Source organism: Delphinapterus leucas, chromosome 18 (genome assembly GCF_059928025.1).
Source record: "Delphinapterus leucas isolate spDelLeu-1000000601 "Yukka" chromosome 18, BTC_Dleu_Yukka2, whole genome shotgun sequence".
In the NCBI taxonomy this organism is placed as follows: domain Eukaryota; kingdom Metazoa; phylum Chordata; class Mammalia; order Artiodactyla; family Monodontidae; genus Delphinapterus; species Delphinapterus leucas.
In genome coordinates this window covers 66578541-66599419 of record NC_143146.1, presented here as the reverse complement: position 1 = coordinate 66599419, position 20879 = coordinate 66578541, and the positions used below count along the sequence as shown (strand labels likewise).

The window sequence follows — 20879 nt, the reverse complement described above, 5'->3', positions numbered from 1 at the left end:
CGACACAGGATACAACAAAAGCTGCTCCTTTGGAGCCCGCTCCCGGCACCTGTAAATGTAACCTGGTGCGGAAAACGAGCGCACAGAAAATTTACGTAATTCTTCGGTGCTGGAGCAGGGAGGCTTTTACCTGGGAGAAGGCAAGCCCAGGGCCCAGAATAAGAAGGAGAAGGGAAAAGGACCCTGAAACACTGGAATTATGCTCCACACTCAACACCTGATTCTTTGCTTTATATAAGGTCGGTTTTCTCTGAAACTCTTCAACCACCAGTCTCTAAACAGGCCCTCATCACTTCTGTAATAGCCGATTCGTCAAAACGCGTCAAAGTCTAGGAAACCTCGAGGGGCGTCTGGCTAGGGGAAGTCTAAGCAAATGCAGGCTGGAAACCTTCCCCACGCCGCCCGCTCCGCCCACTCCACCCTGCCTTCTAGATACCCGGCAGCGGGAGAAGGGCGCAGGCGTCAGTGTTGAAAATGCGAAGCGGGGCCGTAGAGCCGGAGGAAGGGGCGGTGCTACCCAGGCGGCGGCGGCGCGCGCGCGCGCGCCAGGCGCGCAGATGCGCAGACACAGACGCGCAGACGCAGACGCAGACGCGCAGACGCAGACGCGCAGACGCAGACGCGCAGACGCAGACGCGCAGACGCAGACGCGCAGACGCGCAGACGCAGACGCGCAGACGCGCAGACGCAGACGCAGACGCGCGGGCGGAAGATGGCTGCCGGATTCAAGTGAGTGTGGGAGGCTGGCGGGCGCGAGTTCGTACCGTGCCGGTTGGCGGCTCCCGTTACCCGTAATTTTCTCCCCAGGAGACCCCCCCACACACCTGGTTCCCACTTCTTTCCACCACGGAAGCGGGCGGCGAGCGGGAGGACTGGAGGTGGTCGTAGTGAAAGGAAAGGGGGCCTCTTCCCGTCGGGGAGGCGAGCGCTGGAAGGGGCTGTGTTGAGCTCGCTACCCGCTGCGAGCGCTGTGGCTTGGTGTGTGGTAGACCTGCAGCCCCCGGGGAGCAGTTGTAACCTCGTGAAAAGTGTTCTGTTAGAAGCACCTGCCACGCTGCTCTCCCTCTCCCTTGAAATTTATTTCTAAAAGCGTTGTTCCTCGTTCGGAAGGTTTTACTTAAGCGTTTTTGCTGCCGCTCTGGAGAAGCTTGTAGATTTTCGTTTTGAGTCCAGTTTTAAATAAAAGAAATAAGATTGCAAAGGAAACCAATTGTACTGAAACAGTTATCTGTATAAATTCTAAGTTTATGGTATAATGAGATATACATCTGTTTTAGAATTAACTTTCTTAATTAAGATCTCCTGGGGAGGTTAGTAACTAACTCCTGGAATTTCGAAGTAACGATGAGTCTTACAGGTACCTTTGACAACTCTAAAGTAAAAACGAAAACATTTACTCTCTGTGGTTGTCAAAGTCGCAGGTACGGCTAATATTAATGGTTTATTGCCAACGGTCGTAATTGAAGAGTATGCTAAATTTCAGTCACGGGATAGCGAAAAATACGTAACTTCTTTTTCCTGCCCACCAAGAATCCCTGCTTCAGAGTGTGAGTGATGTTATTTTCACACCTGTATTAATCCTCTTCTAAAGATGCCCTAGGGTTTGGGGCTCCAACCCTATACTTGTTTAAAGCAAAATTAAGGACAGCCTTTGAGTATGGTTATTGCAAAGGTATCTAATTTTTATAATTAGCAACACGTGGCAACATAAACGTTAGAATTCATGAAAGAAACTTAGTTACAAATTTTGGAGATTTCTGCTCCATCACCACACTATTAAGATTTTTGCCAGTTTCTGGATTTATATTGATTTACTAATTTATCTCATTTTTAACTTGTGTTTCAGAACTGTGGAACCTCTGGAGTATTACAGAAGATTTTTGGTAAGTAAAGGTGGTTATGTACATTTTTTGCTTTTTGATAATGATATCATGTGCTTTTTCCATAAATACAAATATCAATCATTACATTGCACACCTAAACTGTCATACGACAATTATACCTCAGTTTTTAAAAAATTTTCAAGTAATTCAAATTAATTTGAATTAACGAGGTTTAGTGTATTTTCACTGGTGTGTGTAAAATATACACGTAGATGTAATCTACTTTCATATATTTATTTAGAAAGAGAATTGCCGTCCTGATGGAAGAGAACTTGGTGAATTCAGGACCACAACTGTCAACATAGGTGAGGGTATTTTGAGTTTTAAAATAGAATGTTGAAGTTGCTTCAGTTCTGAAAATAGTTTTTATTTAAATTTTTCTTTGCAAAGTTTTTTTAAACTCACTGTCCTCTCAGTTGTTACGCTCATTTTAAATTTTAAAGTAACTGTAAAGTGTTTTCCTGTTTTCCCCCGTTCAAAACTTCTAAGACATGGTTTTCTTACATATCTTACATTTATTAAACCTTCTGTTGCAAACATGGAATTTCCCAATTTTACCTATATGACATTCCCAAGTTTTAGCCTCTGAGCCATTTAAACAGTATTTCAGACAAATTCTACCGTGTCTAAGGGATTTTGTGTCAAGAGATTTAAATCTTTGTAACAGCCCTGTGATTGAACAACAAAGGATTAACTCACTTCAGGGACAATGAACAATCCTTAGACCAGTGCAGCTGACCCTTGAACGACGAGGGTGTTGGGGTGCCGGCCCTCGCACAGTCAGAAATCCAAGCGTAATTTTACAGTTATGGATCGTGCTTCGTAACCTCCTTCGTAAGGAGGCTGTGCATCCTCAGACTCAACCAACTGTGGATCATGTAGCACTGTGGTAATATTTATTGGAAATAATCCTTGTATATAGGTGGAAAGGTGCATTTCAAACCCATGTTGCTCAGGGGTCAACTGTAAGTTTAAAAAGACTCAAGAAAGGAATAAATTTTCATAAACAACTTAGATATGTAGCAAGATAGAATCATACGTAGAAGACGAAAACGCTTTTTCATTTTGTTTAAATACTTACCTTTTCAGGTTCAATTGGTACTGCAGATGGTTCTTCTTTAGTGAAGCTGGGAAATACTACAGTAATTTGTGGAATTAAAGTGGTAGGTTTACTGTATATATTACTAAGATTTGAGTTACTAAATTAGCATCATATACTTATTAGATTGTAATACACACCTGTAGTTCTGCTGTTGATTAGGCAATAAGGTGTCTGTTTTTTAGTATTTGTTTTCATTTCCCAAGTTTTCACCTTTGAGTTTTAGATAATACAACCCAAGTTTAATGGCTCTTAATTACAATTTATGAACATTCTCAAATGTGCTGAAATGGAACAACTTAAAACAATCCTCACCACCTTTACTTTTTAAAGAATTTGGTTGTAATTTGAGAAATTGAGAGATTTTTGGTGACATTTTTATCTAGTGATGCCATTTAATCTGTGCAAATGTGTAGAAATTGCTCAAAAGAAAAGCTTGAGGGAATAATAGCTACTATTTACTGAGTATTTGCTATGTTCCAGGCACCTTATGTTAGGTGTTTTCCAGAATTATCCAGTTTAATCCTCATAATAATCATTTGAAGTATTTCTTTCTTCATTTCCTATTTTACATGACATTCAGTAACTTGTCCAGGAACATAAGGCTCATAAATAGAACTTAGACATTACTGACTCCAAAAGCCTCTGCTTTTTCGACTACACTGAACTCTGAGTTACTTAAGTTCATTCAATAACTGGCCCAAAGTCTCTCAGCCAAAAGGTGTGGGTCTCACTTTTGAATTAGGTCAGTAATTCTAGGGCTTTTGCTCTTGACCATTATACCATCAATTCCTAAATCTGACTGTCAGTATCACTTGGAGTTTAAATTCAGATTCTTGGCTACTGAATAAGAGAATCTATTTTCTTTCTCTTAGGGAGAGAGGGTAGGACAGAAATCTAAAGAGCCCCAAGTAATTTTGATGAGTAGCACTACCATCAGCTGTGCTACTACACTGCCTTCTTGCCTTGCAGAGCTGGTGAGGAGTGGTCCAATGTTCCTAGAGCCCCTGACATACGTTCCCAAGCTCATCTTCCCAGTAGATGCTCATGATGTAGTTAACTAGCTAAGATGGTCTTTGGTAGAGCCTTCCATAACTGACTTCTTCACAATTTTTTAGTAGCTTCTTTCATAGGAAACATTTGTCTGCTTCTGTAGGAATTTGGAGCACCACCAACAGATGCCCCTGATAAAGGATATGTTGGTAAGTTAAATGCCTTCATAAATTTAATACAAATACTTTAAGACAGTTAACACTATTATTATAGTTAAATCTTAGTAGGTGAGTTGAAGAAAATTATTCATAAGCTTCAGACGTCCCTGAAAAGTTTTATGTATGTTTATGTTAGAAGATAGCATAATAGCAAGATACAGAATTTTGTAAATACCTTTTATCAAACTTGTTTGATCACTTTTGGTTTATACAGATGTCATCAACCAAGAAAATAGATTCTCTTAGGCAAAGGGCTGTAATTGCAAACTTTTCTGTTTCCATATTTCCTTTATACCACTATGTGATTTTTTCCCTTAACTTGGACCATCTTTTCTTTATGGTAGGAACCAACATTTTAAAAATGCAGAACAGTTGGTATGAATAGAGGGGCTATTTACTGTTACAGATTGGGGTATTTTGAAAGAAACCCAGAAACTTTTGTGAATAATTTAGGATTAAGGCTGTTTCTTAAACACACGCTTTTTTTTTGGCGGGGCGGTTGTGTGGGAAAAAATAAATTTTATCTAAGCATAAGATTCTCACAGAGATGAAAAAGAATATAACTGATGTGTTACAATGCTTTCCACTTGGAAAGCCTATCCATGCCTACAGTTGTCTTTGCCATGGATTGATATTATCTTTAAAACTAAACGAGAGGTGACATTTGGTTCATAGCTGCAGTTTCTTTCAGTTCCTAATGTGGATCTATCACCTCTGTGTTCCTGGAGATTTCGGTCTGGACCTCCTGGAGAAGAGGCCCAGGTGGCCAGCCAGTTCATTGCAGATGTCATTGAAAAGTAAGATCATTATGATAAAATGTGACTATCATTCATTTTAGAGAGTTTTTGAACTTTTATTTACTGTGTTCTATGTCTTCAAATCAAGTTCACAGGTAGTTCAGAAAGAGGACTTGTGTATCTCTCCAGGAAAGGTAAGAGGAATAAAGAAACTATGAGCTTTTATTAATTCTGAAATGTTTTTTTGTGGGGGAAATTTAATTTTTTTTTTTTAAAGTTTCTGAGCCTTGAAGGTTATCTTGATTGTCTAGCCAAGGGTGTGGTTTGTAAGTAGAAACAAATACCACGTTATAGCAATCAGAAGGCTTTAATTTCCACTTTGTTTAAACTGTTTTAGCTTGCTTGGGTTCTATACTGTGATCTCATTTGCCTCAACCATGATGGAAACATTTTGGATGCTTGCACCTTTGCTTTGTTAGCAGCTTTAAAAAATGGTAAGCAACCTTAGGGAATACTCCTACTTACGTGTCAGAATGTTCTGTTTTGGTAAAATTTCTCAATAAATTTTTAAAGGTTTTTGTTAAGACTTACCTATCATTCATGTGTTTCTAAATTAAAGAAAAACGTGTTTGTATCTACTGTATTTGCCTTAATTGTTCTAAGATATATTTTTTAAAAAATACTACTTCTGGACAAGTTTAATAGAGGGAAAAGTGAATTAATGAAGCATAGAATGCCTTTTTGTTTCTTTCACTAGAGTGAGAGACTGACTTTACATATTCGCCTTTTTCTAGTACAGTTGCCTGAAGTTACTATAAATGAAGAAACTGCTTTAGCAGAAGTTAATTTAAAGAAGAAAAGTTATTTGAATATTAGAACTCATCCAGTTGCAACTTCCTTTGCTGTGTTTGATGAGTAAGTTAATCAAATGTATTAAAAGGTTGTATATTTAATTGAAGGGAGGACAAAGATTCTTACAAGTAGTAGAATTTCAGTTGTTAACTTTTCTGGTTTCTACCAGTTCTAGATCCTTGCTTAAGCTAAAATGCAGGTAGTGAGTTTAATTTGTACGGTTTTCTAAAATAAAATTTGTCCCATGGGTTGATAATTTATACCTTTTCATTTTTAAAATAGCACTCTGCTTATAGTTGACCCTACTGAAGAGGAGGAAAACCTGGCAACTGGAACCTTAACAGTAGTAATGGACGAGGAAGGCAAGCTATGTTGTCTTCACAAACCAGGCACGCACTTTCCTTCCATTGCAGTACTAAACACGTAGATGAAAACTCAGCATGAGCTTCTTTATGTTAGGGAGGGCCAAATGGAATGTGGGATGTTTTACTGGTTTACGTAATATAAATTTTACTATGTGGTTTCTTTGTTACTTCAGATGCCTTGCATTTTTATACTGTATGTCAGTGGTTCTTAAACTTCAGGAGGTCTTGTTAAAACATAAACCTGCAAATCTTGAGACCACACCACTGGTTTATATTTTTCACTTTTTTGGTTTTATGTCAATAACTTGACATGATGTAGATCATGTAAAAATAAGTGTTGGCACAATACTTTTTCAGGTGGAAGTGGACTGACTGGAGCTAAACTTCAAGATTGTATGAGCCGAGCAGTTACAAGACACAAAGAAGTAAAAAAACTGATGGATGAAGTATTTAAGAGTATGAAACCCAAATAAACAACCACCACATTTTCAAAACAGATTTGTATAAACTGTATTTGTTACACTGTGCACAAACCTTTTATACTAAATAAATATCAAACTACATTCTTCTGAAAGATGTTTCTAGTATTTCTTAGGTCACTTCTGTATTATGTACAGTGAAACCATTTTTAAAAAGCAATGACTTAGGCAAACCCACCCTAATGGTTCGTTAAACCATTTCCCTGTTTTCATTTAAAAATCATAGGGTTGTGCTTCTGTATAAAGTTTGTATATCTAGCAATGTAAAATACTGACACGTTAAAAAACAAAAACGAAGTAGAAACTCAGAATCCTTTTGATTCAATGCTCTTACGTTTTTAAAAAAAAAAAAATGCAAGCCTCAGAATTTTGGAGTGGTTGGCGTGCCTCTCTTCATTTTACTTTTTGACTGGCTGCCTGTATGCCGATGACGATGTAGCTGAGCTGTCTGTGCTGCTGCTGCTGCCGCCATAGCCATTTGATGCTGCAAGAACCGCAACTGCTGCAAAGCAGAGGGGAAAAAATCAAGTTAGGTTAAAGGTAGGCAGGTATGGAAGATGCTTTTCCTGAGAGTGATGAAAACAACAAAACTGAAAGGGAGAAAGCACCAAGGTAACAAAAAAGGACTATACCACATCAGGACAATGCACAGTCAAACAGCACCAGTGGCACAGAAGCCTGCTGCGGGCTTTAAAAATGGCTCTTGGTAAACTTCAAAAGTATTTCTGTTACTTTGCCTGGCCAGTCTATATTGCAGTAACTCAGCAACTTCAGTTACCATTTTGTTGTATGATAGTTTATAGCAATATAAAACCACCCTGCAAATTAAAGAAAGTCAACTATAATATGCTGACTTCTAGAATAATGGAACAACATTCTTCAAAAACAGGTATGACATTTACAAATAGGAACACTGGTACACTTGCCTTTTTCTGCAGTACAGTATTAAAAAGTTAACCATTGGCACTTAAAACTATTTCAAAATGTACTGAAACCTATAAAAATGTATGTTAATGTGCCACCAGCACTTCAGGAAAGATTTTGAATTAGGAAAAGAGTATGACTTAAATGTACAAAATATTCAGTGCTCCAAGTTCACTGGCTAAAATTGTCAGACTTTTAAATAAAATTTGCTAAATTATTTACCAATTACTGTATAGTCTTAAAAGACAGTAACATAAAACTAAAGTAAGGTATTTTGAAGTACTTTTGGAGCAGAGTATCTTTAAAAATGTAACCAGAGTGAAGTTGCTGGATTACTTGGATCTGTTGCTGCTGCTGTTGAAAGGCAGAGGAGAGCTGGAATCTCTGCTGAGGAAGGCTTTGCTCAGGTCTGTTCTCGGCAGAGCCAAGCTGAGACAACACTACAGAGAGGAGAAGGGGAAAGCAGGCCAGTCAGAAAGTTTGAAGGCTACCAGGGTTAGAAAAGGACAACACAGAAAATGAAATAATAGAAAAGTATCAGTATGATTAATCTTAAGTATCAAATCACAGACATTTCAGAATAAATTTAGTACAGTCTCCTGTTAGTTGAGGGTACCATTGATGATAGAACTTCCTGGACATGGAAGAGAAGGGAAAGCATGTGGGCCAAAGCACTGTATCCCTCTCTCTTCTTACATCTCAATGAAATTTGATACTAGTGCTCTTTTGTTGAGAAGACTTTCTAGCAAAACATTGAATACAGTATGTTATTTTAAAATATAACCAATCAGGTAGGAAATGGAGTGGGAGAAATCCAAACTACCATAAGGACAAAACTGGTAGACAAGTGCTAAAAGATGAACGTCAGACTACACTATTAGCAACAAAGGTGGTGAACCTTTTAGAGCTGAGTGAGATCAGGGACAAGTTCAACTCTTTCACTACTCAGTTGAGGACATTTCAGACCTGGATCGTTTGAGTGACTCAAAGGTAATTAGTGGCAAGTTGAGCTAGGAACATTCTCATTTTTCAGCCTAGAGTTCTTTCCACTAAATTATACTACAGCTATTTTAGGAAAAAATAGCTTGTGGGGTAAAAGTTTATACTAATAAATTTCCATTTGGAAATTCACTGCCTCTAAATTAGAACGTTACATAAATTATTCCAAATTCGGACACGGAATTATACCAGATTCTAAAGGCATCATAATAAGCCCAATGATAATTCAAAATGTTAACATGTTCACTCATTAATCCTCAAACAGTATCTCAGTTTTCTTATACATGTGGCTTCTTGATTTTAATTAAATGTAGTTATAATTGCTATCTTCAATTGATGAAATGATCTTCATTAAACATACATCTTTGGTGCACCATTTATTACTAGAAGTGGTGAGCAATCATTTAGTACAATCATTTTTTTACAAGTGTCTTACAGAAGCTAAGCTACTTGACTATTAAGTCCTAATTCATACAACTACAAGCCACTGGAACGAGACAAAAGATTGTGCAATCTGGAAAAATGCAGTCTCAATAACCCAGGAAAACTGAAGAGCTATCAGCTTTAGAAGCTTCCTAGTAAGTTGGGTAACTGTAAAATTTTCCCAACAAAATTTAACATGAGGAAAACATTAACTGCTGTTAATATATGTAGGTCAAAGCACTTTAATCAATTATCAAAATAATGAAAAAAATCTGAGTGCCATCAATTAATCCATTTAATAGTTCACACATTAAATACAATTTTTTCCTTGTAACTGTCTGCACAAGGAAAAGAAATAGTTAAAATGGTGAGACCCCAAATAGATTAGACACTTTAAATAAATTCAACATATTTAGTTATGAAGATACCAACCAGCTGCCTGTGACTGCATATAACTTCCTACTCCAGCAAGGTTAATAACTGCAGTGTGCTGAGCAGATAAGGCCCGTTCTTGACTGGTACAACTTTGTTCAGAAGCCTGAATAAAAAAATAATACGTGACTTGTACAAAAATAAAAACAATTTTGGATTGGTGGAATTAGTATTTTACTCCTATATGAAAAAAAAATCAACATTAGTCTAGGTCTTGCAAAAAGAATGGCCTAAGGAAAAGACGTCAAAGGTATTTAGAATTAGCAAGAATAAGCTTATGGTATTTTGAAAGCAAGAAAATAAAACCTAATTTTGAGAACTGATTCTGTATTAAAAATAATTACTAAGGCTTCTATAAAACTTCATCAGAACTTTTTTTTTAATTGAAGTATAGTTGATTTGCAATATTGTTAGTTTCAGGTATAGAGCAAAGTAATTCAGTTGTATATATATACACACACACATATTTTTCAATTATTTTCCCTTATAGGTTATTACAAGATACTGAAGGTAGTTCCCTGTGCTATATGTTAAATCCTTGTTGCTTATCGATTTTCTGTATAATAGTCTGTATCTGGTAATCCCATACTCCTAATTTAAGCACCCCTGCAACATGGTAACCATACGTCTGTTTTCTATGTCTGTGTCTGTGGGTCTGTTTCTGTTTGGTATATAGATTGGTTTGTATTATTTTTTAGATTCAACATATAAGTGCCATCATATAACATTAGTCTTGCTCTTAGTTCGCTTAGTTTGATATGCTCTAGGTCCATCCACATTGCCGTAAATGGCAGTATTTCATTCTTTCTATGGCTAATATTCCACTGTATATATATACCACATCTTCTTAAGCCAATCATCTGTTGATGGCACTTGGGTTGTTCCTGTCTTGGCTATTATAAACAGCGCTGCTATGAACATGGGGGTGGCATGTATCTTTTCAAATAAGAGTTTTCATCTTTTCTGGATATATACCCAGGAATGGGAGTGCTGGATCATATGGCAGCTTGGGTTTTAGTTTTTAAAGGAACCTCCGTACTGTTCTCCATAGTGGCTGCACCAATTTACATTTCCACCAGCAGTGCAAGAGGACTCCCTTTTCATCTATTTAGGCCTGCCCATTTTTTGATAGGGCTGTTTGTTTTTTTCTATATTGCTTCTATAAAGCTTCATCAGAACAAGTTTTTAAAGCTTAAAACACTGTTTGCAACATAGTACTAGAACTTCTAGTGAGCACATTCAAGAAAAGGAAACAAAAAGGCATATAGATTAAAAAGAAAAAATACCTGCCCTTATTTGCAAATGGCATTGATTATCTAGGAAAAAACACCCTAACGAATCTACAAAAAAACTTCTAGAACAAATAAGTGAGGTCAGTAAGATTGCAGAACACAAGATAAACATACAAAAACCAATTCTGTATACTAGCAATGAACATGTAGAAAACGAAATTAAAAACAATACCATTAACAATTTCCCAAGAATGGGAAAAAAAAGGAAGGAAGGGAGGGAGGGAGGGAGAAAGGAAGGAAGGGAGGGAGGAAGGGAAAGAAAGAGAAAGAAAGAAGGAAAGAAACTTAGGTGTAAATCTATGAAACATACAGGTTTTGTATGCTGAAAACTAGCTGATTTTAGCCTAGAGACACACTGTGTTCATGGACTAGAAAACTCACATAGTAAACATGCTAAGCCTTTCCCAAAATGACCTTTAGGTTTAACTCAATTCCTTTAAAAATCCCAGCAAAGTCTTCTGTAGATATAGATAAGATGATTCTAAAATGCATAAGGAAAGGCAAAGGATCTAGAACAGCTAAAGAATTCTGAAAAAGGATAACATGGGAAGAATCACTGTGTCTGATTTTAAGACTTACTATATGTATGTGTGTATATATATATGTGTGTGTGTATATATATACATAGTCTACAGCGATCACAACAGTATGGTACTAACAGAGTGACAGATATTAATACATAGATGGGTGAAACAGAGTAGAGAATACAGAAATAGAGCCACACAAACACAGCCAACTGATCTTTGACAAAGGTGCAAAAGTAATTCAGTTGAGGAGGATGGCTTTTCTAACAAATGGTGCTGGAGCAAATAGACATCCATATCCCCCCATAAAATGAACCTGGACCAAAGTCTCATACCTTTTATAAAAATCAACTGAAAATGGATCATAGAATTAAATGGAAACTATGAAAAAAAAACTTTGGGGCCTAGGGCTAGGTGAGGAGTTCTCAGACTTAATACCTAAAGCACAATTCATTAAAAAAAAAAAAAAAGATAACTCAGACTTCCACCAAAAGATGGAAGCAATCCAAATGTCCATTGATGGATAAATGGATAAACAAAATGTGATATATAAATACAATGAAATACTATTCAGCCTTAAAAAGGAATTTCTGACACATGCTACAACATGGATGAACCTTTTGGGTATTATGCTAAATTAAACAGGTCAGTCACAAATAGACAAATACTGTATAATTTCACTTATATGAGGTGCCTGGAGTAGTAGTCAAACTCACAGAAACAGAAAGTTGGCTAGAAGAGGGGGGAAATAAGGAGTTGTTTAATGGGTATAGAGTTTCACTTTTGCAAGACGAAGAAGTTCTGGAGACTGGCTGCACAACAATATGAATATACTTAATGCTACTAAACTGCATATTTAGAAATGGTTAAGATGGTAAATTTTATGTTACAGTATTTTACAATTTTGTAAAGAAAGTGCAAATCAAGAATTTTATATCCAGCCAAGTAATCCTTTATGTGTTAATAAAGAAAAATAGTTTTAAATGTGCCTTTCCTGAGAAATCTAATAGAGGATGAGCATTATCCAATCAAGATTTGACTGGGGAATCTTTGGTGGAAGGACTGATAGTGAACACTACATATATTTAATTATGAACTAAGAGAAACAATGAGGGTGGGACTCAGCAATCAGTAATTTTTAGTTTCCCAGATGATTCCGAAGTGCAGCAAAGGTTCAGAAAAATCTGAAGTTCCTTCTATTACTTTAATTTACTGTAGTTCTTGTTCAATTTCATTTTGTTTGGCAATATACAAAGTATTTGTTTTTGTCTATCTTCGCTCTGTTTTATGCTTCAGGATAAAAAGAACATCTGTATTCTAATAGAGACAAAATACTATCAAAAGAAGGATGATGATGGGGTAGAAAATACATGGCCTATAGAGGCAGAAAGACTTGGACTTGAATCCCTGCTCTGCCACTCGATGTATGGTTGTGAGCAAGTTAGTCACCTGAATCTATTTCAGACTATGCAAGATGGAAGTGACACATCTATTCAAGTATGGCGGTTGTGAGAATTAGAAATAGGCACCCTATAACTGATAGCTGCTACTGTTAATGAAGAAAAACCGCACATGAAAAGTTGGTTCAAACAATCTAAATAAAAACACTTGAAATATGCTTGGCATATACCAAAAAAGGTTATAATTCCATGATACAAAGCATATGGAAGGTAGAAAGGACATACCTGCTCCCCTGGCTGTTGAGGAACAGAAGTTGTGGGTTGCTGAGGTTGCTGTGGTGTAAACTGAGAAAGCTGCTGCTGCTGCTGCAGTGTGTTAAAAATGAGCGAGCCACCTGGAAGCTATTAAGTAAGCAAGAATTAATTAGCCGATTTCAGATTAAATTTCTTTATTCTACAAACATTTCTGGAGCATTCACTATGTGTCAGGCATTCTTCCAGGGACTGAGGAAATAGGTGAACAAAAATGGAAACAAAACAAGATTCCTGCCCTTAAAAAAAAGGAACAATCGCTTTAAACACAATTTTTAAGTGCTGTTACTTTGGCTCTCAAATATGTTAGTGATCTCCAATGTAAGTCTTTCTGCTTCAAGTTAATAGTTAGCTATCCAAATATACATACTGCTTTTATTTAACTCCTTTTATACATCAACACAAAACAGCATTAAATGCATTTGGAAGTATAAACAAGAAGCTAGTGATAATCAGATATATATTAAGAAAACTTGTCTCCCTAAATTTGGTCTAGCTTTGCCCTAAACCAGAAATGCATGGATTTTTATATAACATAGCTAGGAATTCCAAAGCTGAAAAGAAAATGCATTAGATGTCCATATTTAGTTTGGAGACATTACTTGCTCTGTCATTCTGAATAAATTAATTAAAAAAAAAACTTTTAAAAAAGCATCATCCAGAAAACTCCACACTACAAACTAAAACTATGCATTCCAAATGCATCAGGAAACAAATGGTTTTTCCATTTTATTCTACAGGAGTTTAAGTTAAAAGCACTTTGAAGTTTTGTGGGAAAGTCCAAGCAAATATCAAATACAGAACTCTTAGGTCTTTATAGTCAAAAAAGGTGTCTCGGGTCAAAAGCTCTATACACAGCATAGCTCACTGTTAGGTAAACCTGGACAAAGCACAGGTCAAATGTTCCTTCCTCAATTAGGTAGACAGTAATAAATGTTGCAAAATATAATTTATAAGGTGGCTTTGCCCTTAATCCTTATTATCAGTGCTATTAAGGAATCCCACTCCTCTTAACACTGAGACTGATCCTTGTAGAAATTCCTACAGCAAAATGCAGGAAAGTTGGCTAAATAAACCAATGTGTCCATAACACAATTAGATCATTCTGCAATTAGTCTGTAAATACTGACACTGTTTGCATATTGTGACAGGAAATAAGTTTTAAGATTTAGTTCTAAATGTATTTCCTGATTTATTACTTCTGAATATCAGGTTGGGTTGATCTGTTTGTTATTTCCCAATAATCCATAGCTCTGCCATTCTTTGTCTCCAAGTCTTTATATTTATGTCTACCTTTTCTAAAAATTCTCTGTAGATAATCCCATCCATTTTCCAACCTACTAGCTTAATACTGAACTCCATCCTTAAAGGACCTAGCATAACACTCAGAATATTATAAGTTCACAACATGTACTAAATTCTTTACCTACAATCTCTCTTTATATGTTAACATTGATAAAATGTGTTAAGAAAAGCCTCACTACTAGACACAAACTGTAATCTAACAAACATTTATTGACTGACTACTAGGTGCCTGGCACTGTGCCATGAAGTCACATTCTCCTCAGGAAAAGAAGACACATACCTAATTTTAAAAATTTCTATTCACACAGAAAATCTACTATAAGCAAACAGCAATACCTACATGCATACATAAAAAGTCTGTTAAGTGAGAAATTATTTCTAAGTATACCTGCTGCTACTATTGTAGGCAAGTTATTTTCCTCCAGTTGTCAACTCTCCCCTCTGGAACTAGTTCTTGATTTGGCAGTGGTGCCAGAGCCGATGAAAGTGCAGTACATAGGATACCAATTCTTTCCCCTTATCTACTTGAACATGCAAAGGTAACCACACCCTTAGAAGATTCTGGACAACCTCAAAACTTCAAATGCTGATATGTACAAACTTACATGGTTAAAAACAAACAAACAAAAACTATAAAAACTTTAATAAAAAGCAGTGTTTCAGGTTTACCTGGAGTAGGTTTAAGGGCCTGAGACTTGAAGTATTTTTTAAACCAAATGGAACACCTATTAAATAAAACTCGTGGTTAAAACAGAGAATTAAAACTTTATTATACTTGAAAGTATTTTATACTTTAGTATATAAAAATATACTACTTTAAGTACTTCCTGCACAGATGTGCTTATTTTCTATACTTTAAAAATTTCTTGTAAGCAAAAAACTCCCTATTTTCATCAATACCAAAGATGTGAGCACCCGATGTACACTATAATCTGTATTTCAGAAACTGAGGCTTCTTTGTAACTATTTTGACTGTTGGTTGGAAAAGTAATCTAGCAGTATTCAAACACCATAAATATAATAAAACTATCACTGTTGTGCGAATACATTTCAGGGACTGGCATCTGTTTATATTCCTCAGTGCTAAACAGCATATGATAATAACCCTATCTCTGAGAAGCAGTGTGCCCTGTGCCATTTTTTAAAGTACAAATGCTAATATTAATAATGCTAAAGAACGCTGCTGAATTTTGTGTGTAAGGATCAAGCTGAAAGTCAGGAAACGATGCTGTTAATTCTGAACTTATTCCCCAAAATCTGTGACACAACATGGAGCACATCATAAAACAGGGGTTGGCAAACTCTTCCAGTAGGCTTTATGGGCCACACAGAGACTCTCATATACTCTCTCTTGTCTTTTTTTAAAAAAACAAACTTTAAAAAATGTAAAACTGGGCTTCCCTGGTGGCGCAGTGGTTGAGAGTCCGCCTGCCGATGTCAGGGGACGCGGGTTCGTGCCCCGGTCCGGGAGGATCCCGCGTGCCGCGGAGCGGCTGAGCCCGTGGGCCATGGCCGCTGGGCCTGCGCGTCCGGAGCCTGTGCTCCGCGACGGGAGAGGCCGCAGCGGTGGGAGGCCCGCGTACCGCAAAAAAAAAAAAACAAAAAACAAACAAACAAAAAAAAAAATGTAAAACTATTCTTGCTTAGATGTGGGTTATAGTTTGCTGATCCCAGTCTCAAAGTATGTATTGTATATATTTTCCTTACTAAATATACCAATTCGAACACTAGTTAAAAATGTATATAGTCCTCTAAGCAGATAATTGTACTAAAAAAGATACAGAGCAAATAATGCACAGATGACAGTATGAAAGTCTTGTATAAGAAATGGAAAATGCATAATCAGATAAAAATGTGACAATACTGATATTCCCTCCAGGATTCTCATAAAAAAAAAAAAAAGAAGACATACTCCCTTTAAAGGTGGATGACATCTGTATAATGCTTTATAGCTTTCTAAAGGCACTTTCATATCACTTCATTTATTTCTCATAAGTACCAAATGAATTTAGAAATTTTCACTCCCATTTTAGAACATATGAAACTCAGGCTAAGGTGGAAAAATTAAGTGAATGCTTTCAGACCCCACAGTTAGCATTTGGAGCCACAAGTAACTGGTAGAATTATATGTAAATATAAAATCCTAAATTCAACACTGATTCCATTTCCAGGGCTTCTGTCACTAGAGCATATTTATACATATTAAAATAAGAATATGAGCTAGAATTAGAAAATCACAGCAATATATTAACATGTTTAAATTATATTCTTTGGGTTCTCTTTCTCTTAACTCATAGAAAGTTTCAGATAAGTTTTTCTTACTATGCTGAGTTTACTTTTCCTGTTAATTTTTTTCTCAGTAGTAAGAAATCGAACTGTTCTGAGATATAATACATTCTCTTAAAGAGCATTAAAAAATGGCGCAAGTCAGGACTTCCCAGGTGGCGCAGTGGTTAAGACTCCGCGCCTGGGTTCAATCCCTGGTCCGGGAACTAGATCCCACATGCATGCTTCAACTAAGAGTTTGCATGCCAGAACTAAGGGGCCCGCCTGCTGCAACTAAGACCTGATGCAACCAAATAATTAGTAAATTAAAAAAAAAAAGCACAAGTTGTTAAAACTCTTTTTCAGTATATGTAATTATAATTATTACTACTACTGCAAGAAAACTACTACTAATGATGATGACAGCAAATATTTTTTAATGTTTATCACATCTCAAGCATAGTTTAAGCATCTCATCTGTATTTATTCATTCAATCCTCACAACTCTGAGGTAAAGTATTATTATTATCCACATTTATGAAGAAAGTGAGGCACAAAGGTAACTCTGTCATGATTACACAGTTAGAGTAAGCTGCACAAGCAGGATTCACATCAGGCAGTCTGGCTCCAGAACTGAGGCTTTTAAATGCCATGCTGTGTTGCTTTTCTTGCTCATATATATGGTTTTCAAAATACATTTCTTTTACCTGGGACAGGACTACACTGACAATTATAAAAGTTACTTTTATAATAATCTTTGGAAGGTAAAGATAAAATTTGCAGAGACTTACAGGCTTACCAAGTTTCCTCACAGAGAAGTTCATAGCTAGATGGGTTTTAATTCAAATACCAGAACTCTTAAAGCTTTTGAAAGGAAATACTTCCGACATAATACTTCATAAAATAAGGATGTTAAATAATATCATTAAAATGGCATTTTTACATAAGCATGGACTTTAATTTTATTAGAGGTTATTATTTCTAATATTCTGACCTGCTTGAGAAGCTGCCTGCATTGCACTGGGCAATGCATTTGGTAGCAGACCTCCTGAGGGTAGAAGGCCACTCAAGTTTATTCCTGCAGGAGTTATGGCACCAGAGTTACAGCCCAGCATAGGGTTTGAACCACTCATCAAAGCTTGAGCTCCACTGCAGGAGAATAAGACAGAGCATTAAACTAGCACTATAAAAGGGAAAATCAGCCACATAATTCCTTGGATTAAAAAACAAACCACTAAACAAACACAGATATTTCTGTCTTAAATGTCAATTTGGAGGCTTAGTTTCATTTTTTTGCTAGAAAGTGACAGCAAGGTTGGCAAAAATTAAGTACTGTATATTTATCAATTAAGTACTATATATTTATCAAGTACTGTATATTTACTGAATATTTATCAAGTACTATATATTTAAAATATAATTTGGAAGAGTAATGTCCTAATCAATGGATTAAAAGATGGTAAAACAGAGGATAAACAGGAAAATCTAAGCCACTGTCAATGTGTAGTAGTATCATTAGTGCATGTAATAGATTGATCACCTAAAATTAAAACATACTTGTTGAGATAGCTTCTATCCACATAGAAACTATTTTCTTTCAATTTCAATAATATGCAGTTTGTTCTTAATTTCACAAATAAGAATTTCTTTAGATTGCTTACAGTATCTTAAAAAAAAAATCAGGGCATCAATGCAAACTTACCAAACAGAGCCCACTACATTGATGAAGTTAAGTCCAGCAGAGTTTGCCATGACTTGGGTGGCCGTGGTTCCTGTAGTTATAGATGTTACCATGGTGGAAAGAGGAATGGTTGTTACAGGCATTGCCTGGCTCAGAGACCTTTGCTGCTGAGCAAACTGAGTTAACAAAGTGGGCTGAGGGGTGAAGCCTGAATCTTGGGGAGTAGGGGTAGCTGAAGGGGTAATAGGAGTTGAGCTCTGAGCATCAGGAGGGTGTGGGGTCGATGAAGGGGTTGGTGTAGGAGTAGATGGCTTAGGAGTTCCAGATCCTGCTCATTGAGAAAAATAAAAATTGCTAGTTTGTTATAAATGGCCAGTCCTTTTTAAAATAAGGTTAATGGAATCTTATTTAGCACTGACAATTTGTTCCAGTTTTTTTTTAAAGCAGTTAACTGCAAGTGTTAATTTCTACACATGATACATGAGTGTTGCTACACTCAATTACAATTAAGGATGCAGTATATCACCTACAAATCCCATCAGAGATGCTATTACAGTAACAGTAAAAATATACGTTTGTATTCTATCACAATACCCATTTAAAAGTTAGTTTCCTACATGCTACCTTTGGCCTATAAAGTTTAAAAGGACTTCAAATTAATTTTTGTTATTTACGATTTCACCAATTTAGGACTTCACTTAGAAATATTGCTTATTTTCTGTTAACAGTCTGAGATAAACTCTGAACATATTTAATAAATTACATATGATTAACAATCATATTTGGCACCTAGATATACATATTTAATTCCTAACACATCAAGTTTATCCTCACAAATTTTACAAAACACAGTAATGAAGCAAATATTTGAGAGATAATACTGCATCTTTAACAGTAACTGTGTACTTCTGTTTAAATGTAGAATGTATAGAAAATCTGTTGTGAATGAAGTATGCACAGTTTATCAACTTTTTTAAAAAAAAATAAAAACAAAAAACAAAAACCAAAAAAATAAAACCAAAAGCTCTTGAGGTGTTTTCTTTTTTAGCTTTCATGTCCTGCAGAAAGAAAGGAAAGAAATGTGAATGTCCAGAAGCTGTCACTCAACCCTTACTTAAAGTAACAACTGTGTGCAGTAGATTAACATAATCCATACCCACAACATAAGAAGTGTGAATAAGACTTTCAGGAAATTTATAAATTTTTCTTTGTGCAAAACAAGAAGGCAGAAAAATTACACCTTTTGAGCTATCAAGATGAAGATGTTTACATCTAATGCAAAGACCACCCTGTCACTGTGCAGTGTACTAAAACTTTCAGCACACATTAGTTATTTATTAAAAAATCTAAAAAACTGGAATGCTTTTTTGCAAGTTGGTACCTAAATATCTCAGATACTTACTAATTTGAAGAAATTCTCCCAAACTAACGCTAGAATTCTTGAATAACTCTTCTTGATGTTAAAAAAAAAAAAGTATTCAGTAGTAAAAATTACATTTTAATATCTTCAGATGCTTTATGATCATCCCACATTTTACTAACTGATAACAATTTGTAGGAGTGTAAGAGTGTTATTGAAAAATCAGCTTTCAGTTTACTGTATCACCACCTTGGAACTAGTTGGCTTCTTACATTTACAAAGATAAGACTGCAGCAACAACTCTTATGACTTTTTTTCCATATCAGCTGCATAGTTTACATAAAATGCCCAAGGGTACACTGGAATAAAAAATAATTTGGACTCATTGCCACATTTAACTACCACATTATTTTTTTCAGGAGATGTGTAGGTTGCAAGTCTATAAGAAAGGTATACACGAGGTGCATACATAAATACAGAAAAACAAATACAATTACAATAAACATGTAATACATACAGTCAACAAGAGATTGGCATGAAGCTTCTCAAAAAATTACATTTTGGGTAGACAGTACATTCAGATTTCACTATTTCACTGGTCAAAAAGAGCCATCTTAAGAAACACTAATGCAAAAGCTTACGAAGAGTTAATGAAGAATTTAAGTTATGACTCACTTTGTGATGAACTGGCAGGTGACAGGGCAGCTGGAGAAAGCATGCTAACTTGATTGAGATCCATGGATGACTTCCGAGAAAGACTTGGTGGCTTAGAAGCAGGAGGAGGAGTTGGAGATTTAAGAAAGCTGCTGACCTGCTGTGGTGTAAAATAGTTACCTAGAAGAAAAATATATACGTTGTTTCCCAGATTTACAATTTAAAATTCTGAGTAAATCAAAATTTGAGTAAATGGATTACGATCATCTGTTGTTTCTTACTCTAGATTACAAAAAACTAAGGAATGTAATACCTGAGGAACTATTTCCTGAGCTTGAGGGAAGTTTGATGGGTGGAGGTCGATGTTTTACTCCCTTCCCCAATACTGAAGACTGAACTGACAGGGTCTCGGGCTGCTAAGACAGTGACATTAAGCATACTCATTAAAATTAAGGTCAAATCAGAAATTCACAAATTAGTAACACTATTATAACTCCTGGATGAAAACACGGTTTAAAAAACTGCAATGTAGGTTTAATGTTTATAGATTGGGTATTAGAGGTGTTTCAAAAAAATGTAATTCCACATAAGGAGATCCATGAGATAACTTACAGTATACACAGGATGAAGGAAAGATTTCTGAGTAATAAGGTAGGGAGAAGGTTTGAGGGAGAAGAGCAGA

The 20879-nt window shown here is 36.1% G+C and overlaps 2 protein-coding genes across 17 annotated transcripts in view; one reads left to right on the top strand and one right to left on the bottom strand.

Annotated features, from left to right (window-relative positions):
* Positions 1-658: 658 nt before the first annotated feature.
* Positions 659-6721, top strand: EXOSC8 (exosome component 8). Its single transcript, XM_022574701.2, has 11 exons — positions 659-729; positions 1847-1883; positions 2125-2188; positions 2973-3046; positions 4139-4184; positions 4885-4990; positions 5079-5124; positions 5328-5424; positions 5725-5845; positions 6065-6171; positions 6505-6721. Exons 1-11 carry the CDS (start codon positions 713-715, stop codon positions 6618-6620), a joined length of 831 nt encoding a protein of 276 aa, XP_022430409.1. The 5' UTR covers positions 659-712; the 3' UTR covers positions 6621-6721.
* The window catches only part of SUPT20H (SPT20 homolog, SAGA complex component), a 39795-nt gene continuing 25548 nt past the window's right edge, over positions 6633-20879 (bottom strand). For 9 of the 16 annotated variants that reach the window (XM_030762481.2, XM_030762487.2, XM_030762485.2 and 6 more), the window contains 9 exons: positions 20511-20613; positions 20219-20377; positions 18205-18511; positions 17497-17651; positions 14907-14962; positions 12906-13022; positions 9405-9510; positions 7887-7990; positions 6633-7128 (listed from right to left, as the gene is read on the bottom strand). In XM_030762481.2, coding sequence (XP_030618341.1) covers positions 6988-7128; positions 7887-7990; positions 9405-9510; positions 12906-13022; positions 14907-14962; positions 17497-17651; positions 18205-18511; positions 20219-20377; positions 20511-20613 — 1248 coding nt within the window. In that variant the 3' untranslated portion in view covers positions 6633-6987. The remainder of the gene's footprint in view (positions 7129-7886; positions 7991-9404; positions 9511-12905; positions 13023-14906; positions 14963-17496; positions 17652-18204; positions 18512-20218; positions 20378-20510; positions 20614-20879) is intronic. The other 7 variants (XM_030762490.2, XM_022574688.3, XM_030762489.2 and 4 more) reach the window with 4 other exon arrangements.